The sequence below is a fragment of the Diceros bicornis genome, chromosome 3 (genome assembly GCF_020826845.1).
Source record: "Diceros bicornis minor isolate mBicDic1 chromosome 3, mDicBic1.mat.cur, whole genome shotgun sequence".
Classification (NCBI taxonomy): Eukaryota; Metazoa; Chordata; class Mammalia; order Perissodactyla; family Rhinocerotidae; genus Diceros; species Diceros bicornis.
In genome coordinates this window covers 32336024-32359875 of record NC_080742.1, presented here as the reverse complement: position 1 = coordinate 32359875, position 23852 = coordinate 32336024, and the positions used below count along the sequence as shown (strand labels likewise).

Genomic DNA, 23852 nt, shown 5'->3' with positions numbered 1-23852 from the left:
TATGGCCTTTGAAACACAATTTGTTTACTTGTTTAGTGTAGCACTTCTTCAGTGCAGTCTGATATCCAACTTAGCCTTCTTCAGCTTATGATCAATCTACACTCCTGTTCTCAGAGGGCAGAGAGGCCCAAATTCTGTTGTCCATATCTCAGAAATGACTAGTAATGCCACTAGACTGCCTGTAGAGGTAGTGGCTGTAAGTCAGAAAAAAAAACTACGCGAGCTATCCTAAATTCCGTCAAATATCATCTGTAACACTTGTGAGAGGTGCTGATTCCGAGACTATGAAAAGATATAGAATTTAGATTTCCATAACAGGGAAAGGCATTTAAATATCTTATGATTCCTTCAATGTCAGACATCTTTAGAATCTGATAGAAAAGATGTTTGCATAACCTAAAATTCAAAGAATTACATAATCTAATCAAATGGGCAAACTGGTTGGGAACTGCAGACTTCTGTGAGTAGAACTACGAGGTCATGTGCATACGTTGGGTCTAGGAAGGTGGGATATGTGAATGTCCTCTTCTTGACATTATCGTGTCTTTGACATGACAACAATAAACAAGCCTCAGTCTTGTCATTCAGGGCTGCTTACAAGGATCTAATCAGTTTTCTCAGTCAAAAATCTCTGAATATTAGTAATCCAAAGCATATTAAGTAGGCAACCCCCCAAATTATATATTGTGATATAACAGCTTCCTTGATTAATACAGGAAGAATTCAAATCTTATGCCTTTGGTAGAAAATAAGCTATTACCTGAGATGACAGTTGTTGGCTTCATTCATGGCAAAGTACCTTTCGACTACAGGAAGACTTACTTATGTACAACATGAGAAGGTTTTTAAAAACTTAAAGTTCACAGTACTTGTAAGTGTAATGTAATAGATGTATAAGAATTTCTTAAGTACTTGCAAAGACTGTCTGTCACTAAATAGTACTTAAAAAGGAAATTGAACATAAATTTATAAATGCAACTTTAAACGTTTGTAGGTGTTTCATTAGCTAAATTTGTAAAGAGGAACTAAATATTATTCAAAGATCCCTTGACAGTGATGCAACTCAAATTAAAAAACTTAAAGAACTAGGTTTTTGATAATGTAACTTGAATAAATCAAGCATTAATTTTAATCGTATAAAATAAATATCCCAATGACTTTTTTGGTGCACATAAACCCCTCAGTGTCACCAAAAAACTCACAAGCAACAGAGTTTTCAGTGTACCTACATTCTAATGTTTCTAAAGTCTCCTCATAAGTGGGATTTCCTATAGGTCTCAGACATAATTACTGTACAGTATTGAAGTAGAACATTACTTCTTTCCACCAGAATTCAGTCATAACCTGATGTTAGTGCCCTGCCTTAACAGAAAACAATCCTAAGGCTCTCAATACCATCACTACTGAAACAATATAGTCGGCACATTGTTCAGAACCATACACACAAAAGAATTTTCTGGTCTTAATTCCAGAAATAGCTGTTCATTGTTGAGCTTTAATTTTATAGATGCTGTGACCCCATGATTGATCGTGTTTCCCTCTTGGCTGGTAGATATCTTACTAGAAATCTGTGCGGCCCCCAGAAAAATCTACAGGAGCCCACAGCATGCACTTCATATACAAACCATTCATGCAGCACCTTCTCCTTCTTACTTTATATCCCTCCATCCTGATTTCCCAGCCTGTTCTTTTAGTCAATTTTACCTTAGACTAACTATATATCTCCCAATCAATATAATTAGAATTCCAGAGTGAACCAAAGCATATTTATAAAATATAAGAAACTCTTCAGAATACAGCTATCTTGTGAAGTTTCCTTGGAAAGAAACTATATCCCACATTTGGGTTAAAATTGTCTTTTATATCTAGAAGATCATAATCCACCTTTTAGTCTGATTGCATGCAAATAAAATTTAAGGGCCAAAATAAAATATAAAGTAGCCCACCTTTCCTAAAATGGACACAGAATTACTAAGCTTAAGCTCATTCTGACAAAATAACTTATTTTCTATCAAAACAACTGTAGATATCTTCTTGCACTAATGCATACCTCAGTATGACTGAAGGAACTGGTGACTTCTGTGAACTTATGAAGATGCAGTGAGAAAAATGAACCAAGGAGAGTTATCATTTTGCAACTGAATATCTCCTTCTGAAAGCCTTGTTGATTTGGCAACAAAAGTCTTAATGGTTTACACACAGACAGATGCAAAACTTGCACAAAACTAGACAGGCAGTTTAGGTGCTTTGCTTTTTGATTAAGAGAACAGATTTTAGCTTTAATGATATGCCAGAAAACAATCAATAAGTATTGATTTCTCATTCATTTGGCATGTTCATTAAAATCTTCCATAGTGATTTGCTGGGAATGTTCACCCTTTAATTAGTACAATTCAATAATATTTCATGATTAAAATTATTTACTGGGGATTAAAAGTTACTGAAAATAATTTGTTCAGGAAAAATGAAAATTGTGAAAGTTTACCAAGAAATTATATCTGTATGCATGATAAAGAAAGCTGGAATCTACTCCAGAATTCTCCCCCTGCCCCAATTTAGAATTAAACAACGTGACAGCATGGAATAATTACCTCATTGCTCTGTATCTAATGTTCTTGTATAAGACACTCCCGATAATGTAGTGCAAGTATTCACTTTCCTTTTTAATGACTTTCCATTTAATGAATTCTGGCTTTAATCATGCCTTTAACCTTACTTTAAAATTCTGGGTTCCAATACTAAAAGTGAATGCTTAGCATACTCTCAGACTCTATGAGGAAATAAATCAGATGTGGTGGTAGGGGTTTGGCCTGGCCTCATATCCACAGGTATCTGAAAAGAGCCACTAACATTGAGGGCTCAGGAAAAGGCAAAAAGGACAAAGACAACACACAGTTACAGCCTCAGCAGAAAACAATTTCTTGGAGGAGGCCAGTGACCTCAGGAACCTCCTTATTGATGTCAATGTCTGGCTGGTGCTGGCTATTTTTTTTTTTCTTACTAAATCTTAAACTAATATTTTCAGCCCCTCAAAATTTTTTGTGGTTTTTCTCATTCTTATCTTTCAATTATGCAACTTAAAAAATTTCTATTTTAAAATATTTTATTTATACAAAAAAGTATACCATATATGTAAGTCATATAGAAAAAAGAAGGGGAAAAAAAGACACCATGTACCTACCATCAAGCCTAAAAAATAAAATTAGTACTTTTGAAGCCCTCTCTATACCCCATCTCTAGTTGGAGCCTCTGGTTTTTCTCCTAATTATTCCACAAAAGTACCCCTAAAGAATATATTAATTTTGCTTGCTTTTTAATTTTATATACATGGTAATGAACTGTACATAATATTCTGTCAATCTTTTTCTGTTTGTTTGCTCAACCTTATGTCGAAAGGTATGACTAGGATTAATTCACTTTTTACTGCAGCTGTTATGAACAATGTTGCTGTAGATTTTTGAACATGTCTTTTGCTACACATTGGCAAGAGTTTCTAGAGAGCATATATACACACAGAGGTCAACTTATTGGGCCATAGAATTTGCACATCTTCCATTTTACTGGATAATACCAAACTGTTTTAACAAAATAGTTGTAAGTTTTCCCCTTTTTTCCTACATGCTGGCTGTCACCTATTACTGTGAAACTTGATCTTTGCCAGTCGTTTTATTGTTACCACTGAGGCTGAACATTTATCTAAGTTCACCAACCTTTGGGTTTCCTCTTTTGTGAACTGACTGCTTACGTGTTTTGTTCATTTTTCTATTACATTAGTTGTGTTCTCCTATGATTTGTGTGAGTTCTTAGTATATTCTGGATAACAATCTTTTTTCTTACTTACAGGGGCTACAAATATCTTGTCTCAGTTTTTGGCTTCTCTTTCCATGTTCTTCATAATGTCTTTTCATGATCACTTTTTATTAATATTACTGTAGTCAAATTTATCAAACTTTTCTTATGATTTGGAATTTTTATGTCTTAAGAAATCATATAAACATTCTCCTACAGTTTCTTCTAAAAGTTTTAAATATTGCCTTTCAAATTTGAGACTTTAGTCCATTTGGAATCTATTTCATGAATGATATGAGGTCTGATCCAATTTCACTTTTTTCATATGAGTGGTCAATTTTCCTAGCACCATTTGTTAGTCCATCCCTTCACCACCAACCTGCAGTGTCCATTCTGTATTATTCTCAAATTGACATGAATAGGTCAGTCTGTTTCTAGACTCTGTTCTGTTGCACAGGTCTACCAGTCAATTGCTGAGTCTATACCACACTGTCTTAACCACTATTCCTTGATAATAAGTCTTGGCATCTGAAAGAACAAGTTCCCTCACCTTGTTCTTCCTCAGGAGTATCTTGACTATTCTAGGCCAAGTTGTTCTTCCATTTACATTTTAGAAGCAACTTGTCAATTTCAAATAAATAAATAAAATAAAAGCCCTGTTCAAATTCTGATTGAAACTGTAAGGAATATTATATAGATTAAGTTGGCATAATGGCATTTTTATAATATTAAGGCTTCCTACCTCTTCTGATATATATAAGTCTTCTTGAATGTCTTTCCATGGGTCTTGAGCTTCTTTTGTTGAATTCATACTGGCTACCTTATATTTTTTGTTGCTATTATAAATGGTAGCTTGTAAAATATTACATTTTCTGTTTGTTAGAATTATTGATGTCAAATGATTTTTAGAGCCATCCACCTGTTAAACTCTTATTAATTCTAATGATCTGTAAACTCTTGAGGTTTTTTTATGTATTCAATTTTATTATCAGTGAATAATGATAATTTTGCTTCTTTCTTTTCATTCTTTATATCTTTTATCTCTTTTGCTTGTCTAGTACTTGCTAGGATCTCTAGGACAACACCAAATAGAAGTGGTAATAGCACATTTAGTGGTGAAATGTTAAAAGTATTCTTAATTTTAAAGGAAATTCTTGATTTTAACATTTCACCACTTAATGTTTTATAGAGACTTTTGTTAGCCTTACATATCAAGTTAAGAAAGTTCCTTTGTATTTCTAGTTTAAAACACCTTTTATCATGAATAAGTGTTCAGCGTTATTAAACGTTTGTCTTTATCTAGTAAGATGATTATATACATTCTTCCTCTAGTTCATGTGCGAATAAGTTTTCTAATGTTAAAAATAAAAATAAAAAAAATAAAAATAAAAAATAATGTTAAACCAACTTAGTGTTTCTTGCATAGACACAAGTTGGTCATAATATTTTATATATATATATATATATATATATATATACACACACACACACACACATATATAAAAAATACAATTCTAGATTCAGCATTTATCTTGGTGAACAGTAGATTATTTTTTTTTAATGAAGAGAATCCTGGCCAGCCAATGAGTGTTCACTCTGCTCACCTTAAAGTAGAAAAGGATCTCTATTCCAGAATACAATGGTGTTAAATAGCTTAAATCTCATAAAAATGTATTAACCTCATCTCCAGCTTGTTTGTTAAATATACAGATCTATACTCCATCAATTACACAGAAAACCATATTCAAGGGGAGTATAACCTCTAACTTATCGCCACTGGATATTTATTAAAAGCTAATTTAAGAACTACAACACTTGTAGTGTATAAAAGGAATTTAAAAATAAAACGAAACAAAACTCCAACTCTGAGGATTTTTATCAACTCTTTACTCAGTAATGCAGGTCATACTCCAACTACAGAGATATTTTTTATACTTAACTGCAATATGGACTCATTCCCAAACAAAACAATAGTCATGACTTCACACGGAACCAATAAATGGATTGTTTTTAATAAAATGAAGAGTGGCAATCAAGCTGTCCATTCAATTTCAAATATTGGTTATAAGGTATATCCACTGATATTCTTTCATGTTTAGAAATTCTTTCTGTCATTATTCAAGAAAATGTTTTTAATCACACTAATAAACTTGTTTGGAGATAAAAAAAAAAACCCCACAAAAGTTGAATGAATCTTAATGAATATTCAGTCAATCCTCTCCTGCAAATATTCTAAATTATATCTGTAGGTATCCACAAAAAGAAGAATAAAAGTTAATATAGGGAAAAACAAATAATGAAAAAAATCTCTACTTGATTAATTCAAAAGAAGGCAAGAAAGCAGACAAAAAGAACAAAGAAAGATGTTCTTTTTTTGTTAGATAAGAAACAAATAGTAAGATGTTAGATTTAAACTTAACATAGCATAAAATAAAAACTTTCTAAATGCATCTTAAAAAGGAAGACTGAAAAAAATTAAAATAAGATCTCGGAGAGACTGTAATAAATAATAAACAACTATATGCTGCTTACAAAAGACATATAAAATTTGCAGTAAAAGAATGGAAAAACATATACCATACAAACATTAACCAAAAGAAATCTGATATAGCTCTTCAAATATTGAACAAAGTAGATAATAAGGAGAATTACTAGAAATAAAGAGGGACATTTCCTAACAATCAGAGGTCAATCTACCAAGAAGATATGACAATTCTAAATTGTATGAATCTATTAACATCACCTCAAACACATAAAGCAAAAACTGATGTAACCAAAATAACAAACAGATAAATCCACAGTTATAGTGTAAGATTATTTTTTTAACTCATCTCTCTCAGAAGCACATTCTAGAAGTTTTAAACATGGTTAATAAATTTGATCTGACATACAAGCGGTCAGAGAGCTAAGTACCACCATATTTTAACGATCTTCTCCCTCCAGTAATTTAAATTGCTGTTACTAAACACTAGCATTGTATATTTGTGTGATGCCATTAGTCTACACCGAGGGTCACTGTGTGCAAATGTCCTACTACAATCATCAATGGATCTACTGTACGGATGTTATCAATATTATTATCACTGCCCCAAATCATGCATTAGTAGTACCAATAGGTGTACTTCTCTTGAGCAGATGGTTTGTTTTTTATCTTATGAACACTGTGAATAATGTAATGGACAAGGGTTTCTATTTTCCTCTGGCAAATAGAAAGTTTAGAGCCAAATTAAAGGCCTAGCCTCAGAAATAGTTTAAGTGTGATATATATACTTGCAGCATCATTTCTGGTTCCACACATCCTCATCCTCATTGTTCTCCCTTATCTTGCCACTTTCAATTTACCCTATCTTGTCATATACATGTTCCTCTCCAAGTTACTTCCAGACAATGCATGAATGAATGAAGTATAACAACTTAAAAACACGTAGTGGTAAAAAAGGCAGATACTCTTAATGGCAGTTGGTTACTTCCCCTTGCCCTTCCTGATAAAGACTTTATTTAAATCTGAGCAAATTTCAAAGAAGTGATTCAATTCAGAGAAATCAGATTCCATGCAAACCAATAAGCTAACAACTGGGTCACAACAAGCAAACACCATGTGGATGGGGCCTGATGACCAGAGAATTGGCTGACTTAAATATCTAAGCAGGCTCAGAGTTCTACTGACATGCTCGTAAGTCCTGGGTTTGGGACCAAGCACACCGGGTTCAGGATCTAGGTGCAGACTACCATCTTAGGGATCATCTTTTGGGAAATCTGGGGCCTCACTGCAACAGCCAAATCATTTTGTAGAAAAAGTGCAAGGGAAAAGAGAAGAAGCAAGAAGGTATTATTTTCATATCCTTATGCTCCTTTCTCCAGGATATTCTTCAATTACCTGGAAAGTAGCTAAGAAATATTCTTATTTTTAACGACATCCAGGAATGAGTAATTAATTCCAGCCACAATCTACTCTGAAAGTCTAGACTTGCCTACAATCCACCATCTTCTAATTTGTCTTTTTCTTCTTGCTCAGTTCTCTTTACAGCTAAGGAATAGTAAGTAATTAAAGCACCTAAGGATATAACACTTTATATAATCTTCCACGTTCATTCTTTGGGGAAAATAACATGCAGTGCGATCTAACTGGTGGCCCACTGGCTGAGTAGATGGGTATGAGAAAGAAGCAGCATTTGGTAGTAATACCCAAACTTCACAGGGATCCTTGGACTACATTTACAAACCTACAAGTGACACAGCTCGTTATGCCTCAAAACTGCTAATGGGTCACAAGGCTTACAGAATTAAGTATAAAACTCTTTTTTAGGCATTCAAAGCCTACATTTACTCCAAGAATACTCTACGGCACACCTTTAACATAAGGCCCCACCTTTAACATAAGGTCTATAAATCAGGTAAAAATTATTCTAACTTTATTTATTTTCTTCTCTTCTTCAAACTCCTTCCCATTTCTTAAAATGTTTATATCATCTATTTATTTGCCTCATATCAAACTCTTTATCTTCCTCACTCTTGATCCCAGCTACCCTATAAATCATACACCTTGTTGTATACTTGGCAGAACCAAACATTGTTCTTCCTACCCAGTAGCCACCCTCCCCCTTGCAAGTCAGTGTGCCACTAGGCTTTCAGTATTCAAAATAACTTTTTTAAAAGTATCATACTTATTTCTGACCTCTCAAGGTAGTAAAATCATAATCTGCCTTCATAAGTAACTTCTGCCTGTCAGTCCTAGTCTTTCTTTCAGTATCTCTGTGGAATATGCATAATCTTTCTTTAATAAAATAGCCTTTAAAATATTTGAAGCTGAAAACAGTATTATCATAAGGACCCTGGAATATCTAGAAGCTTAGGAAGACCACGTTGTTTAAGTGACTTTTCTAGGGAATCTAATCAAACTAAGACTACAACCCTTTTTCCTACCAAGATTTCTATAACATGCCTGTTCTCTGCTCTTATTCTAATCCTGATTTAACTAGTTGGATAGCCACAGACATTTCTAGTGACTTCAGGGCCCTTGGATACAAGATAGAGAACTCATACAGACCAGCATTACTCAGGCATTAAGAAATGACAAACAAGAAAGATGGCAGTAGAGCAAAATTATCATTTTTCATATCCTGGAATACATGTAAAATAATACTTGACCAGCACACTGGTGTAAACTAGAAGGGATTTAGGATTTGTTACGGCTCTTGGTGAAAAAAAAAATTGTTGTATTTGCCTTATGTATTATGATAAGAAAAAAGTACTAGAATATATTAAATAATGAATTTGTATATACAATCTATGAAAATTTTAATGAGATACTTGACTGGGCTTAGTTTATAGAGAGATCCACACAAATGGTATTCAAATATAACTTTGTGATAAATTTTTGCATTGTTTGAAAAACGGTTTTATCATTCTAAAAATTTACAGTAATTCAATATTGAGAGTCACATCATTAATCCATCCCCAGCTGGGAAGCTCTGTCCTAGAAGAGCACTCACATGAGTCCATGTGAAAAGACGGCTGCTTAGTGCTCTTCCTTTCCTCTTCCTTCCTTTCTGCCTCCTTCACTCTTCTCTTCCTTTCTCTTTTTCATTCTAACGTAGTTTTTCATTGACCTATAACTGATAATCCTTTTGCTTCATTGAGCTGCCTCAAGGCCCCAAAATATGCTAAACCAGTCATCCTATCAGTAAAACACACTCCAGTGCTTAGAAAGCACATCAGAACTGCACAGTCCACAGGAGGTGGGGAGGCAGCACACTGCACCTCGGGGAGGGAACTCATGAAACTGATCGCAGCCCCTGTACCCATCCTGTTGCAGAAAGGTGCGTTGGGGGGAGCTTTCAATGCCGAATGGCCTGTGTTTGGTCTGTAGCTTTACTTCTTTTTCTAAACCTCTAGGACTTCAGCGTTCCCTAGCAACAGAAGCAAAGGATCAATTTAGAAAAGTGCTCTCCAGAGCATTCCCATCTAGCTACTGACCAAGCCATTTTAGTTTATGTGATCAAGCAATTGAAATTCAAAGAGATTTATCACTGACTTTCCTCGGCAGCAAAACGGGAAGAGCACCGCTTGATATGTATGCTACTAACGCCTGAGATGACGGCTCCACCTCCACTGCACAAGCATGTGCTGGTTTCAGCAAGAATCAGTAGTCTCTGCATCTCACTGTGAACCGACAGTGTTGCTAGGGAAACTGATAACTATGTGACAAAATGGAGGATATAGAAGAGAAAAAAGCGTTCAGAAGAAATGTAAGGTTTTGATCCAAATCAGCATGTTAATAGTATAGTCTGTTGATCTTCTGTAGTCATATAATTTAATAAATACCATTAATTATATGTTTGATAAGATACAGATTTCTGAGCTGAAAGAAAAAACAAATTGGATTCCAGAAAGCTCCTAGTTACTGATCACACTTTGTGCATGCCACAGCAGGAATGCATATTTATTAAAAACTACAATTACTTTTAAGAATTAAAATATTCAAAAAAGGTGAAAAAAGCACATTGTGATTTGATTTCTGACATTTTTCTTCAGAAACCAATCATATTGAGTTCCAAATATAAAAACTGTAATTCTATAAAAGCTCTAATAAAATTGCTTTTTTCCACCTCATAGACCAAGTCATATAGCGTCAAAACACCCTGTAGGGTGGGGAAAAAAGAAGTGTTACTATTTTTATATTAATACATAGGAAAACCAACCCAGAGAAGTTGAATGACCTTCCTGAAGTCACACAGCTCTTCAGTCAGTGGTAATGCTGGTGCTCAATACTCCTCTTTAAGCTGCCTGGGAGGTGTTATTACAGATTATATCTTATTAAGGGAAAACCCAGCAAAAGGATATGAACTGGGGACTCAAATCTTTACATACTGTTTTAATTTTAAATGAAGATTTTTAATACTTTTCATTTTTAATGGCTAAGAGTTTGGTTCTAAAAGTTAATGATATGATATAAACACTTGTTTATCGGAAAAATCTTGGAGACATCCTAATATGTGAGAAAGATCATCAAAGAATTAAACAGCTCATTAGTGAGCAGAGTTTTACTGTGCATCAGATCACTGCCTGTGAACTGTCAGTTCTATCATGACAATGCTGCTGCACAATATTCTCTCATGTTCTCTTTTTGCAAGGACTACTAGGTAGATATTTTAAAGATGAAACCAGAAGTTTTATATTCTTCTGTGTGTTTATCTTTAGAAATTCTTAAATATTTTCTAATTCATAAACATACTATAGTTCTTAAAACATTCATTCACATTCATATGCACACAATCTACGTATGAGCGTGTCTCTGTGGAAGAAAATAAGTGATTAATTTATGGTTGGTGTATGAAAGAAGACCAACATTTAAAATAGAAAACGTTTCCAGTGTTTTGGTCTTATTTGGTCTTTGACAGGAAAGAATGAGAAGTATATATGGGACACCAAGGTAAAGGCACAAAACTATACAGAACTTCTTGACTCAACGAATCCCAGGTGATAGAAGTAGGTAGTCAGGCTTCTGATGTTATGAAAAAGATCTTCATTCTAGTGATTTAAAAATTTTAAGTCTTACTCATAAATACACAAGTAGTGTAGCTGACCCTAGATGGGATAAACTATCATTTTAAAGTAGTTTATTAAGTCTATTAATATTAAAATAATATTTGGCTAATCTTAAGTTCAAATTTTGTTATTGCTTTATATCAAAGCATCATTTTTGATAGGACAGAGCTAAATGGCAGGTTCGTATTTTGATAAGCATTTTCTTCTTTACACAGCAGGAAGGCTTTTTCAACTTTTAAATCTCCAGGAAAGAAAAAGAAGAATGTAAGGCCAAATTTCATAGTCATTAAAAACAATTTTTGTGGTTAAACAAACCTTGACTTAGGCCATCTTGACAAGACGTCTGCTTGACCTCCAAGTTCTCCATGGTGTCTCCCTTAGAGACCTCACCAAGAGAGGTTCTTCTTTCAAAGATGTTGTTGTTATTGTTAACTTGAGTCCCATTTTGCTTCAGTAGCCTGAACACCTCAGCTTCCAAATCTCTAATCTACAGGAAAAAAAAAATCCATTCATAAAACCCTAAACCAGCCTCCTCTCCAAGCACTAGGTGAAATTATCCCATCATTTAGTGGCTTTAAGCATATAACTCACCCGCACTTGTAGGCCTTGAACTTCCACAAGATGAGCTTTTTCCAAATCTTCTATTTTCTTTCTTTCTGCTTCCTGTCTTTTGATGAAATCAAGTTCTCTTAAGAAGAAAATAATAGATCTGATTGCATCAAACATCCAACAAATGAGGAAACATGTGAAAGTTCTTATCTGAAGCAATAAACTGCACAATAGAATAAATAACTGGACAGTTATTTAAACAAGCAAAACTCAATCACAGAGAAAAGGTATATGGTAATGAAAGCACACAAAACATTTTTATGAATCACAAAGTAAAGAAAAATGCTTTGATTCTGCTTACTAGGATTTTCATTTCTAGCCCCTGATTCTAGAGCTCCCATACAGATTGAGATAGGAGCTACCAAACTAATGACTCACCTTGGGTAATTTAGTGGAGATAATTACATGTCAGGTAGATATAATTCCACATTTACAAAGTCATTTACCTAATAAACTGATGGAACTAGATGGCAAGAGTTTAAAAGAGATAATTATAATAAGATTGCTTCCTTTGAACGACAGTGGAGAGGGGTTGGCAGGGTCAGTAACACTGAGGGGGAGCCGTCATTTACACACCTGAGGATAATATGGGGAGAAGGAGAAAAATCTCCATTTTGAGAGCCTGGAATACAATATGCAAATTGAGCAAAATTTCTTATAAAATTATTACATGAAATAGAGTAAGGTATGATATTTTGCCAAGAAGAGTTAAAATAGTGATTATTAAATTCACGGTCACAAAGAGCAATTTCCCCCTTTTTAACAGTAAACTTTATAGCAATCTCTTCTAAATGTTAAAAACGTTATTTCTGTGATAGGAAATAATAGAGACATGGTGAATTTTACATATATGCTTAGTTTCTAAGGCTTGGCATGGAAGACCAGGAGAGGTCCTGGCACTACTTTTTATTGTTCTAGCTAGCCAGAAGTAACTGATGAAAAAATCCAGTTAAAACCTTTCTGGTCAGTCTCCCTGAAATTACACCAAGAGCCAACAGGTGGAAGCAAAGCAGCACTAGCTCAGATAGAGCTGCTGAAATTCAAAAGCAGAGTGTGGTGAGGGTCTCTCCTACCGCAGGGAACTGAGGCCCCTGTGATTCTCTCAACAGCTGAGAAAAGGAAAGCGGCAGGGCAGAGGGTCTTGCTAGTCAATATTTACACTATCCGTAGTGGGAAAACTCTGCAGTTACTGATTCTAAGAAGAAAGATAGAAGCAACCTCATCAAGGCTCCAATTGCTGCTTTGCAATGTACTGTGTCCAACAGTCATTCTGCATGACTTCAGCTGGGCTTCTTGCTTCTAAATCACAGAGATGTTTCAAAAAGGATACATAGTCAAATGTTTTAACAGTTACTATCAATGATTAACTACCAAAAAAAAAAAAATCAGAAAGTAAGTGGTTGCCAAAAAACCATAAAATAAACAAAATATAATCTCATATGAAAAAATGATAGAAGTGATTTCCAAAACTCAATCTCTATTTATGCTTTAACTATGCTTCTTAGAGGGATAACTCTGAGGTCATCTTTCCTATCCCACTAGATATTACAAAATTACTGGATATAAACCTTCTTTAGACACACACAACTATTTCTTAGTCATTAGAAGCTGCTTACTTTTGTTGAAAATCCTTGATCAATTTCTTTGCCTTGTTGTATTTCTTTTCCAAGGCCTGATACTGGCTTTGAGTCTCTTTGAGGTGTTCATTCACCGTGTGGCATAATGTTTGAGCCTCAATCCAGTAGCTCTCCAACTTCAACATTCTTTCTTTATTCTCTTCTATATTCTGTTGGAGTGAGGTTTTTTCTAGTTCCCACCTCACTTTCTCATTTTCTGCTGCTTGCAGCTGGATAAAGCAAATGTCAAGGCAAGAATAATCTGGACACTTCTGCAGCAAAAATCCCTCATATTTTTACAGCATGTTTTAGATTAAATTCCACTGTTACATATACTCAATCATCAAACAGCTTGAGATAAAAAGAGCAAGTATTTCAACACTCATAGATTATAAAATGGAAGCCTTGAGAAGTAAAATGCTTTGTCCAAGGCTACACATCTGGTAAATGATAAAACTTGAATTTGATTCCAACTCCCATGATCTTTCCATCACACCAGGTGGTCTGAAATTCTGTGAGCAGTAAAAAATGTTTTAGAGTTTGATTCTATCTAATGAACTCCAAGATGCCTTCCTTTAGAGTTTTTTTTCAAACATATAATTATATGTAAAAAAACTAACTAAAAAGGGAGGGGGAGAGGGCAAGCCGGGAAGGAGAAAGGAGCAGCAGTACAGTACAGCCTAACGGTTAAGAGGGCGACTCTGCAGTCACTCAGTTTAGATTTAAATCCACTTCGCCATTATTGGCCTTTAAACCTTAGGCAAGTAAATGAAGTTCTCTAAGACTCAACTGTATTATCTATCAAACAGAATCATGATATAACACATCGGCGTGCTTGAAACAGCTCCTTGGGCATAATAATCTGATAAATGTTAGTTATTTTTACTTTTATTATTCCTTTTGATGATATTATTACATACTTTATTTCAATTGACAAGAACAAAATCTGTAGCCCATTATCTTATGGGTAGTATTCTGAATTTCTACAGCCTTATAAACCCCAATTTGCATAAAAGTATAAAAAATACTACGTTAAAAGATAAATTATTGCTGAATTAATTTAAATCCTTCCAAAGGAACAGAAAGGCAGCTTCTTATGGTTTCTGTTTCCAAGGATTCTTAGAAATAAATAGTATACTAGTCCAACCCCCTCATTTCTACAGAAATTCAAGGCTGATCTTTAGGTGAGGGGTCAAAGGTCATTTATTCACAACAACTGTCTGACCTTTAAACTAGTGCTTCACCTATTTCACATGCCTCCTTTAAAGTTCAAAGGATGCAGAGTCATTATAAACTATCAATTTTCAAAATCTAAGACATTCCAAAATCATATAACATTAAGCAAATGGAAATATATGTTTTTATGTATATTTTAAACTAAATACATTGGCAAAACAGATTACAAAGTAAAAAAGTAATTACTAATTTCAAAATTAGGAATTCTATTATCAACATGGATATAAAGAGTCATAGTAAAGTAAGCTAATCTATGGATATTACATGCCAATATAATAATGAGAAAAATATAAAATACTAAATTATAGGATTTTCTAAATTAAATGTTTCTAGTCTAACACATAAGCTTTGTTAAAGCACTTACAATCACAGGGGAATCTTTTTCCCTGATTGTAACCAACAATCAAAAAAATCTTCTATTCCTCCATTCTATGCCAAGAAACAATAGCAATTTAAAATGGGACTGGGTTTTTACTGCATCTTTTATTAAGCAATGTTTTGTACTCAAGTTGTTTATTTACCAACCACTACTAATTTAAAAATTATTATTCACAGAGCTCGGCTGACACCATGAATGATGTATGGACACGTTTTGACTAAAGAGCTACAGAGTTATTAGCTGAGAACACCATTTAACCAAAATAGCCTTGCTAATTCATCTCCATTTAAAATACATGGAAAAACCAACACACGTGTTCAACGTGAACAGGAAAACAGATTGTTAGTGGGTGGGTGGGGGGAGGGGCGTGGATTATGTCTTAATTTTAAAAAGACCATAAAAATAATAAAGAATATTGTTTTAAAAATGAATCTTTAAAATTATATATTTGATACAACTAGGCACAATTGTAGGAATTTACAAGTACTTCATTAATTACCAATTAAAAATGCCCTTTTGAATCCTGTATTATTTCATATGTAAACTAAAAATACATACTCCGTTTTATCCAGACCTATTTTTTCCACAAATTGAAATAATGTGAACTAAACTTGTCTAAAAATTTCCAGTAGCATCTAGCACCTAAAATCAATTATTCGTATATTACACTAAATTTCATAATATTTGATTATTAGAAATTGGAATATTTTTCTATGAAAAATAATTAATGTGTTATGTTAAAATACGTTGTTTCTGATGAATAAGTTAAAAATAAATAAATGATTAAATCTATTTAAAATGAGATAAATAAAAAGAGATACAGTACAATAGCTTGTGCTTAAGGAATTAGTGGTCAAATGTAATTCAGATGCTTGCACCATTAAAAATATTTACTTTCCAAGGAAAGCTCAGAGGGAATTGGTCATGTTATGCAAATATGTAAATATGTATTTTTAAAATATTGTGCTCTTTTCACTGAGAGGGTATGGTGGTGCTTACCCTCTTAGGGATGGTCCTCATTAGCAGGTGTGTCTCCACATCTAACAGTGGAAATGAATCTTTCACATCTGTATTCTTTCAAATGCACAGGAGCAAATCCTTTAGTCCTAGGGTGGAATTTATTCATAGCATCTAAAGTTTAAAAAGTATAATTCAAACACCATGTATTGGTGCTTACCTTGGTCTTCAATTTTTGAATCTCTGCTTCTGTAACTGCATGTTTGATTTGCAACTGAAAATTGAAAAGGAAGAAAAACTCTGAAATAAGAAACTGTATCTACATTTTTAAAGCCTCAGCAGCTAGAAGAATACCTTATTACATAGCAGAAGGCCTAGAAAAGCACTGCAATGCAGCAGGTTGTAAATTAAAATGTCTAGTGTGTACAATGACTCACTAGGTGCAGACTAATTAAACACAGGGTTTATAGCCCACACTTCCTGATACCAAATTAGGTTACGCATTTAATTGCTCAGGGACCAAAGAGAAAGAAACACATTTTCTTGCCCTCTTTGCAGCTCTTCCTTTACGATTTGAGCGTCAAGGAACTGTTTCCTTGCAGCCTTGTGGATTGAACAGTTTAAGCAGGCCAGTCAGCCAGTGGCTGCGTGAAGATTCAATTCCAAATCTGGAAGAAAGATGGCGCTATAGTTCCATGAGTCACACTTGAGGCTGAGCAGCTCTTACAGCTCAGGCAGCTGCAAAGGGGGAGACGCGGCTAATGCAGTTTCACCGTGAAATCTGTGATTTTTTTTTTTAATTGCAAGAAAGGTACCGATCTAGATTTCTGTCCTTCAAAGGATCTATTCCTGTTGAGGACCTAGACCCCCAAAAGCTTCAGCTACAGTTTATTAGCATAAGAACCACCATTTACATTTGTTTGTTTTGCTTCTCCCCTCCCCCCAACTTGGTTTTCTTTGTAAGGGAAGAACAACATTTATTTCCTTAAGGGATAAATAAACACACCAACATTTATGGCAAAAAAATTATGGGTTGACAATCTCTTCTCTGAAATCCTTGGGGCCAGATGTGTTTGGAATTCAGAATTCTTTTAATTTGAGAAAGGTAGGAAGAGGTATTTTCCACAAATTGTATATTATCCTCTCTGTGGAGGTACTCTGTAATCAAACGTAGGAATATTTTTGCCACCAAACATATGAATAGTCCCACTAAGTGAGGTATATAAAGACTATAAATAGCATCCTGTCAGTTTTAGTCAGGTTTACCACCCAATTATTTTAAAAAACTGTTTTCAGAGCCTTTTGGATTTAAGATTGTACAAGAGGGGTCTGTAAACTTCTAATATGACTGTAATCAAATAAGTCTAAGGTTTTCTTATCAGAAAGAGTGAGTGAGTCGGCTGAGGGGAGAACAGAAACAAGAACCTTTGAGGTGGAGATCACACCACCTCAAAACCCCAGCTCCCTCTTTGGTTTGTAACCTGCATCTCCTTGGTTTCTACCCAGCTAGAGGGGCATATGGGAAGGATAAAGAGGGAAACAAGGTAGAATCAAGGACAGGTTCATTCAATATCCTTAGTTGCCAATGTATAAAAGCCCAGAACCTGAGAGCCCCCAGCTCCTTGCACAGTGCTCCCTCCTGGATGCTTTCAGGTCTCCTGGTATGTTTAAGAGCCTGGGGTCTATACTGCCACAGCTCTGCTGCTCTAGGTCCTGAGAGGTGACCTTGAAACTGTTTTAAATTTGATTCTGCCCACTCACATCACTTATCTTACTTTCCCGCTTTCAGATCTGGTCACTCCTGCAGTCTTGCTCATGTGGCTCTTGCTTCTTTCACCCTCATTGGTTCCTAGGGGCTTCTGGCTCTAACAGTCTCTCGAGAGGAAGTACCCTCTGTGCAGCTGTCATTCTTTTATGAGGCCCAAACAGGCAGTTTTGGGTCTCTCTCAGTTTCTCACCCCAGCCCTAGTGGTACACTTAACTTACCGGCCTTCAGAAGCTGCCCAGAGCACCAATGTACCTGGCAAGTGCTGCTCCAAATTCATGGTAACTCCCTTCCACCTCACTGATGAGGTCTGTGCTTACCCAGAGTCCTAGTCTGCATGAATCTTTCAGGACCTGACAATGCCAGGCAACCCAGCCTGACATGCTCGAATACCCAAGTGGATACTCCAACGATGGGCCCTACAGTGAACATATTACTGCAGAATCACAGGTCCTTCACTTCTGGATTCACTCTAGACATGGAAAACTAGGGCTCATAGACAAAGACTGACCTGGTCTAGTTCTCACAGTGAATCACTGTAAAAACCAGGACCAGACCTGGATCTTTTGGTTCCCGATCCAGTGCCATTTTCTTGAGAAAATAAGGATTAATTCAACAGACATTTATTGAAGAGTTGCTATGTGCAAGGTGCTATGAAGATAACTCTTTCTCCTTCTAATAAATATTAGTGCTAATCTCCCCCACCAGTATAAACTAATAAACTAAAAATGGAAAAATACTTAGATGTTAGACATGATACATTATTTCTGTATATAAATATAAATATATACATGAACACACACACATACACATTTATGGCTATAAGGAACTATTTCCCATGGAGATCTTGTCCCTCAGTGTGAACACACTCAGGCATCCAGCAAATCTATGTGTCTAGGTGATTTTTGAGTATCTGCAATTGCTATTAACAAGAAGATCGATTCCTTGTTCTTTCTACCATGTGCCAAGTGTGTGTAAAGCGTAAAGTTATTCGACTGTGTGAATCTCAGGGCTACCAGCTATGAGACGTTGGAAAATCACCTAACCTCTCTTCCCTTCACTTTCCTCACGTAAAATGCAGTTCCTCATAGGTCATCACCTTCCTGATTGGAAGATTAAATGAGATAACCCATGTAAAGCTTTAACACAGTGGCTAGCGTAGAATAAGCCTCTATAAACTTAGTCAAGACTAAGAAAGAATGGTCTGAAGAACTCAAATATGATTACCCCAACTCCACTTCCCAGTTGAAAGGGCCAAATGCTGTAAAATGTCACACCTGAAATAAAACGAACACCTCTGGTTCTACTCGAAGAGTAGCAAGAATCAAAAGGGCAGATTTTACAATGAACATGCAACTATGGGGGAAGTGCCAGATTTTATTTTCTCAGTGGTGAACTCCCCGTAGGGTAATCAAGTATATGGCATGCAACTTGTTGGGACTTTGGATTTCTTTGCTCAGATCACTGTGACCTCTACTAAGCTGCTTCTCTGGGCCCCAGTTTCCCACATGAAAATGAGAGGGCTAGGTGGGAAGAACTTCAAGGCCCTTATAAGTACTACAGGTGTCACATTTATGAAAGGAAGAGCCTGGAGACAGGTGTCATGGTTGCAGAGTCCAGAAATTTTTGTCCCAAGCCAGCAGTTTCATTTCTATGAACGTACATGCTAGATTAATCCACTGATGTGTGGGACAAACAGATAAAACTGTTGAACAGCCAAGTTGATCTTCAGTTATCCCACCCCTTCCATCTCACTGAAATGGATAACAGAAGAGAGGTGAACTCATTAGCAGTGAGGTGAGAACACAGATAACAGCTTGGAGTGTTACCAAGTACAGTCAAATTCTTTAGATACAGCAAAGCAGAATGAAGTGAGTAAATTCAGACAGTATTCAGAAGATGGACAGAAGTTTTAGTGCAAGGTTTTCCTATTACTCATAAGGCCTAAAATTATAGATATGTGACTATTTTAATCCTGTATGTACATTAAGTGAATTTCTACAAATCCATCACTAGTAATAGGAAAAGCATCAAAAATAAACTAATTGAACCCTTTCATTTTATATAGGAAGAAACTGTCTCAGTAGCTTAAGTTGCAGAGCTAGCAACTGTCAAAGGCGGGTTTTATAAACTTCAGTCCATGATTCTTTCCATTAATACTAAATTTCTCACATTTGGAGGACCCATTATCTTTTTTATCATCTCCTTTACCATCGCAAATGAGTCTGTGAGGGAAGTAGGACAGACACTCCTAACCTCACTGTTCAAACGGGGACAGAGCCTCAGAGGAGCTACGTGGCTTCTTCAAGTTCCCAGTAGAAGAAGGTGGTGGAGCGGAAACTCTCCCAGGTCTGACTCCCCCTCCCTCTGCTCCTCCCTTCCCATGCACCTAATCTGAACCAGCTTTGAGATACATTTTTCATTTAATCCTCACAAAAACCCTGAGGCATATGTCATTATTGTCACATCCCAGATGAGAAACTATTACTCTGACTGGAAACCACGGATCACTTCTGGTAGTCACTGAGTATTCTGACACTAAATACAAAATGATGCTCAATCAGCTGCTATTATTCATGGGACTCAGGAAGAAACACCTCCTTCCTTATTCAGCCAGCACTTACTGAATCAGACTGTGTGCCAGGTGCTGAGTGAGGACACAAAAACATGACATGGAATCTACCTTCAGAACACTTACGACAGGGAGATTAATAAATACCACCTCCTGAGAGGAGGTCCCAGATCACCCTGAGAAACGTCAGAGGAAACCTGCTCCTAGACGGCCTGACTAGTCTTATTCCTATAAGCAGGTCAGATGACCTTGGGCTTTGGCCTATTTGTCATAATTCCAACTGTAGACCCTACCTTCCAGGCAAAGTGGGCATGATGGGCCTGAAATACCTCCATTTCATGAGGAAGAGAAAACTGCTTTTCAAAGTGGTGAAGCGCCTTGACAAAAGAAGCACAGTTGGTAAAAGGCTGGGTTTTCTTACTCTAGAGCAGTTCTCCTTCCATATGTTTAATAACCTTTTCAAAGTACAGGTCCAAGGCTTCGCACGTCATTCCCCTGAGATTGGTCAGGCTGACTGACTGCAGGGAGAGGAGGTCACCAGGACTGGTCAATAGAAACAGAGCCTGAAATACCTGTTGGAACTTTGGAGTTTCAGAGATTCTGGGTTTAGAGAAAAGATTTGGGAAGGGAGGATATAAATAAAATTGTGTGTCACTGTCTTTTAACTTACAAGACCAATCTCTTTCATCTCTTCTGTCATCTTTAACATGAATACCATGGATAACCCACCCCAGGATTACAGCACAAATAAACATATTCATTCCTACAGAGAACAGTACCTCTCGTATAACATTCTGCAGGTGTACCTGTTGTGTATATTTTCTGTTTGTTTATTTCAAAAAGATGAACACAGAACATGTACTCATATCACTGAATCAATATAATCCAAACAAAACTGTGCTAGAAATAGAAACATCCTTATGCATGCATAAATATAAGATTGAACTTTTGCGCTCTCTTTACTTCTGCTGTGCAAACATGGAAAATATTTTTCTTTAAAAAGTGAAAAATATTATCTTTGCAGGAAAGATTTTAAGAGAGCTCTAGTACTAGAGATTTTACAATCAGATAAGAGCAACATTCTCTGCTCTTACAAGAGCAAAATAATAACTGAATATTTGCATAGAATTTTATAAAGTGGTTTCAGCATTGGAATCAGAATATTTACAATTATTTCTGTGATAATTTGATTGAAGTCTGTCTCACCCATGACAGTGTAAGCTCCACACCCATGACAGTGTAAGCTCCATGAAAGAAGGAATCAGAGCTGTTTTTGCCTATCCTTTAGTGGTGTTAAAATGAAGCTATGTCATATTTCTTTATAATTTCTGCTCAAGGCTTTATATATGGTACCTATCTTTACGTTAATAAAAGTATTTTTTTCAGGGAATAGTTTATGCAAAATTAGCTGAAATCAGCTGACTGAATGATACCATAATCAAATCTGAATGACAACACTAACTGCAGCAATATGTAGCATAGGGCGAGATACTCCAACAAGGTCACTCTCTGAGTAGGTACTCATAAACTGATTATTAATGATGAAGGTGCTGGGTGTAGGGGACATCCTGCAATTACAGTTCCTTTTTAAATAATATCTGTTTACTGCTAAGCGGGTAGCATTTTATAGCTTCTCTACATGTTAAAGGAAAGTTCCATAAAGATTATTTTATTATCTAATGTATTTGTAACTTTGTCTAGATTATTTTTCAGAGATTCTCAATGACTTAAGTAAAATCACACAAATTTCAGACGGCATTTCTTCCTCAAGACAGATGTAGAACTCTTTGTACCGGGTGCTAATATCCGTGACTTCCGAGGAGGAGGGGGTGGAAGGGAAACCCTCGACAGTCAGTTTAAACGGCAGCTGGCCAGCAGTTTCTGATTCAGCCCCTTCCTACTTCCCACTAAATTTCCAGTGAAATCACATCAAAAAAGAGAAACTCACAACCAAATGGACACTAAAACTAAAAACAACTGTTACTAGAATATGAAAGAGTCATGAAGTTGAATTAAGAAAAACCTATCCAAGCTTCACTCCAAAGATAGGGGAGGTTTTGTGCCACCTTCACTGATGGCTTGAGATCCTGAGTCTGTCCAACCAGAAAGTTGGGCAACCTCTACTGTCTTTCCCAGGAACTGTCCTCAAACCAGGTTCTCTAACTCTTTTAATATTCCATATTCATTCAGAAAGCAACTACTAGAATAGGAAAAGAATGTAGGAAGGTCACTAATCGTGGCACATTGCATACTTTCAGCTGCAGTAAAGCAATACAGACATGGGTGGTCGTAGTAAGTGCTTTGATAGCAGGGAATAATCATTTTTTTTCCCTTTACCTTAAAGAACCAAATGGTGAGATATGGAACTATCTCACCTCAGCACAGAGAACTGCACTAGATGATAGGCGGTCAGAAAATAGCAACCAGCTGGACACTAGGCACACAGATATGTCTTGATGTAGGTCTAGAAATGGGATTCACAATAAAAAAAAATGGGTAACTGCTAACTAACATCAAATACAAAAAGGTTTTTGTCTCATTTCAAGATAAAGGAGAAAAAGGCAACATTGAGCCGATTACTAAATACTTCGGATCAAGGTAAAGAGAATATCAACTTGAAAACTCAAATAAGTAAACCTGTGAAAATAATGAATCCCATAAGTAAAAAGGTAACTCTATGGAATACCAGATGAAGAAAAACTGAGGAAGCATGAGGAATGGATGGAGAGTAAGGAAACTAAACATTTAATAAGAGAATTTAGTCATGTTAGAGGTGCTAAAGAGCATAAATGAATTTGAAGTTAAAAGCATATTTAATGCTACAGAAAATGGAATCATTGACCTGAGAGGACACATTTGAGAACAATCTCAGACATAGAAAAAATAGAAAAGAAAACATGAAAAAGATAATTAATACTGAAGACAAAGTGTTTCTGGAAAAAGAAACAGAAAAAAATAACAAAAACTGAGAAAAATATTCACCGACTAAAACAAAAACAAAACACAAACATAAAACATGGAAAGTAGATTAGAAGGAAAAAAATCGATGAAAGGAGTCCTACTTCCAGAAATTGTGATAAAAAATTTTTAAAGTACAAGGCTAAAATAATACAAGCATCCAAATGCCAGGGTGGCATTAGACTTTTCCTTTACAATACGCAATGCTAGCTTAAAACAGGGAAGCTTGTCCTACAACATTTTCAGGAAAAAAGTTGTGAATCAAAATATTAAACCCAGCTAATTATCATTTCTGTGTCATGATAATTAGAATGTTCGATTCTCAGTATGGGACGCTCATGAAAACTATATCCTCCATGAACACTTAATAAATTACTGAAAGATATACTCTGAGAAATGAGGAAAGATCCAGAACTTAAGAAT

General features: G+C 35.6%; 1 protein-coding gene across 12 annotated transcripts in view; it reads right to left on the bottom strand.

The window, feature by feature from the left end:
* The window catches only part of PPP1R9A (protein phosphatase 1 regulatory subunit 9A), a 321025-nt gene that overhangs the window by 40500 nt on the left and 256673 nt on the right, over positions 1 to 23852 (bottom strand). For all 12 annotated transcript variants that reach the window (XM_058525783.1, XM_058525771.1, XM_058525815.1 and 9 more), the window contains 4 exons: positions 16355 to 16408; positions 13563 to 13792; positions 11929 to 12025; positions 11653 to 11824 (listed from right to left, as the gene is read on the bottom strand). In XM_058525783.1, coding sequence (XP_058381766.1) covers positions 11653 to 11824; positions 11929 to 12025; positions 13563 to 13792; positions 16355 to 16408 — 553 coding nt within the window. The remainder of the gene's footprint in view (positions 1 to 11652; positions 11825 to 11928; positions 12026 to 13562; positions 13793 to 16354; positions 16409 to 23852) is intronic.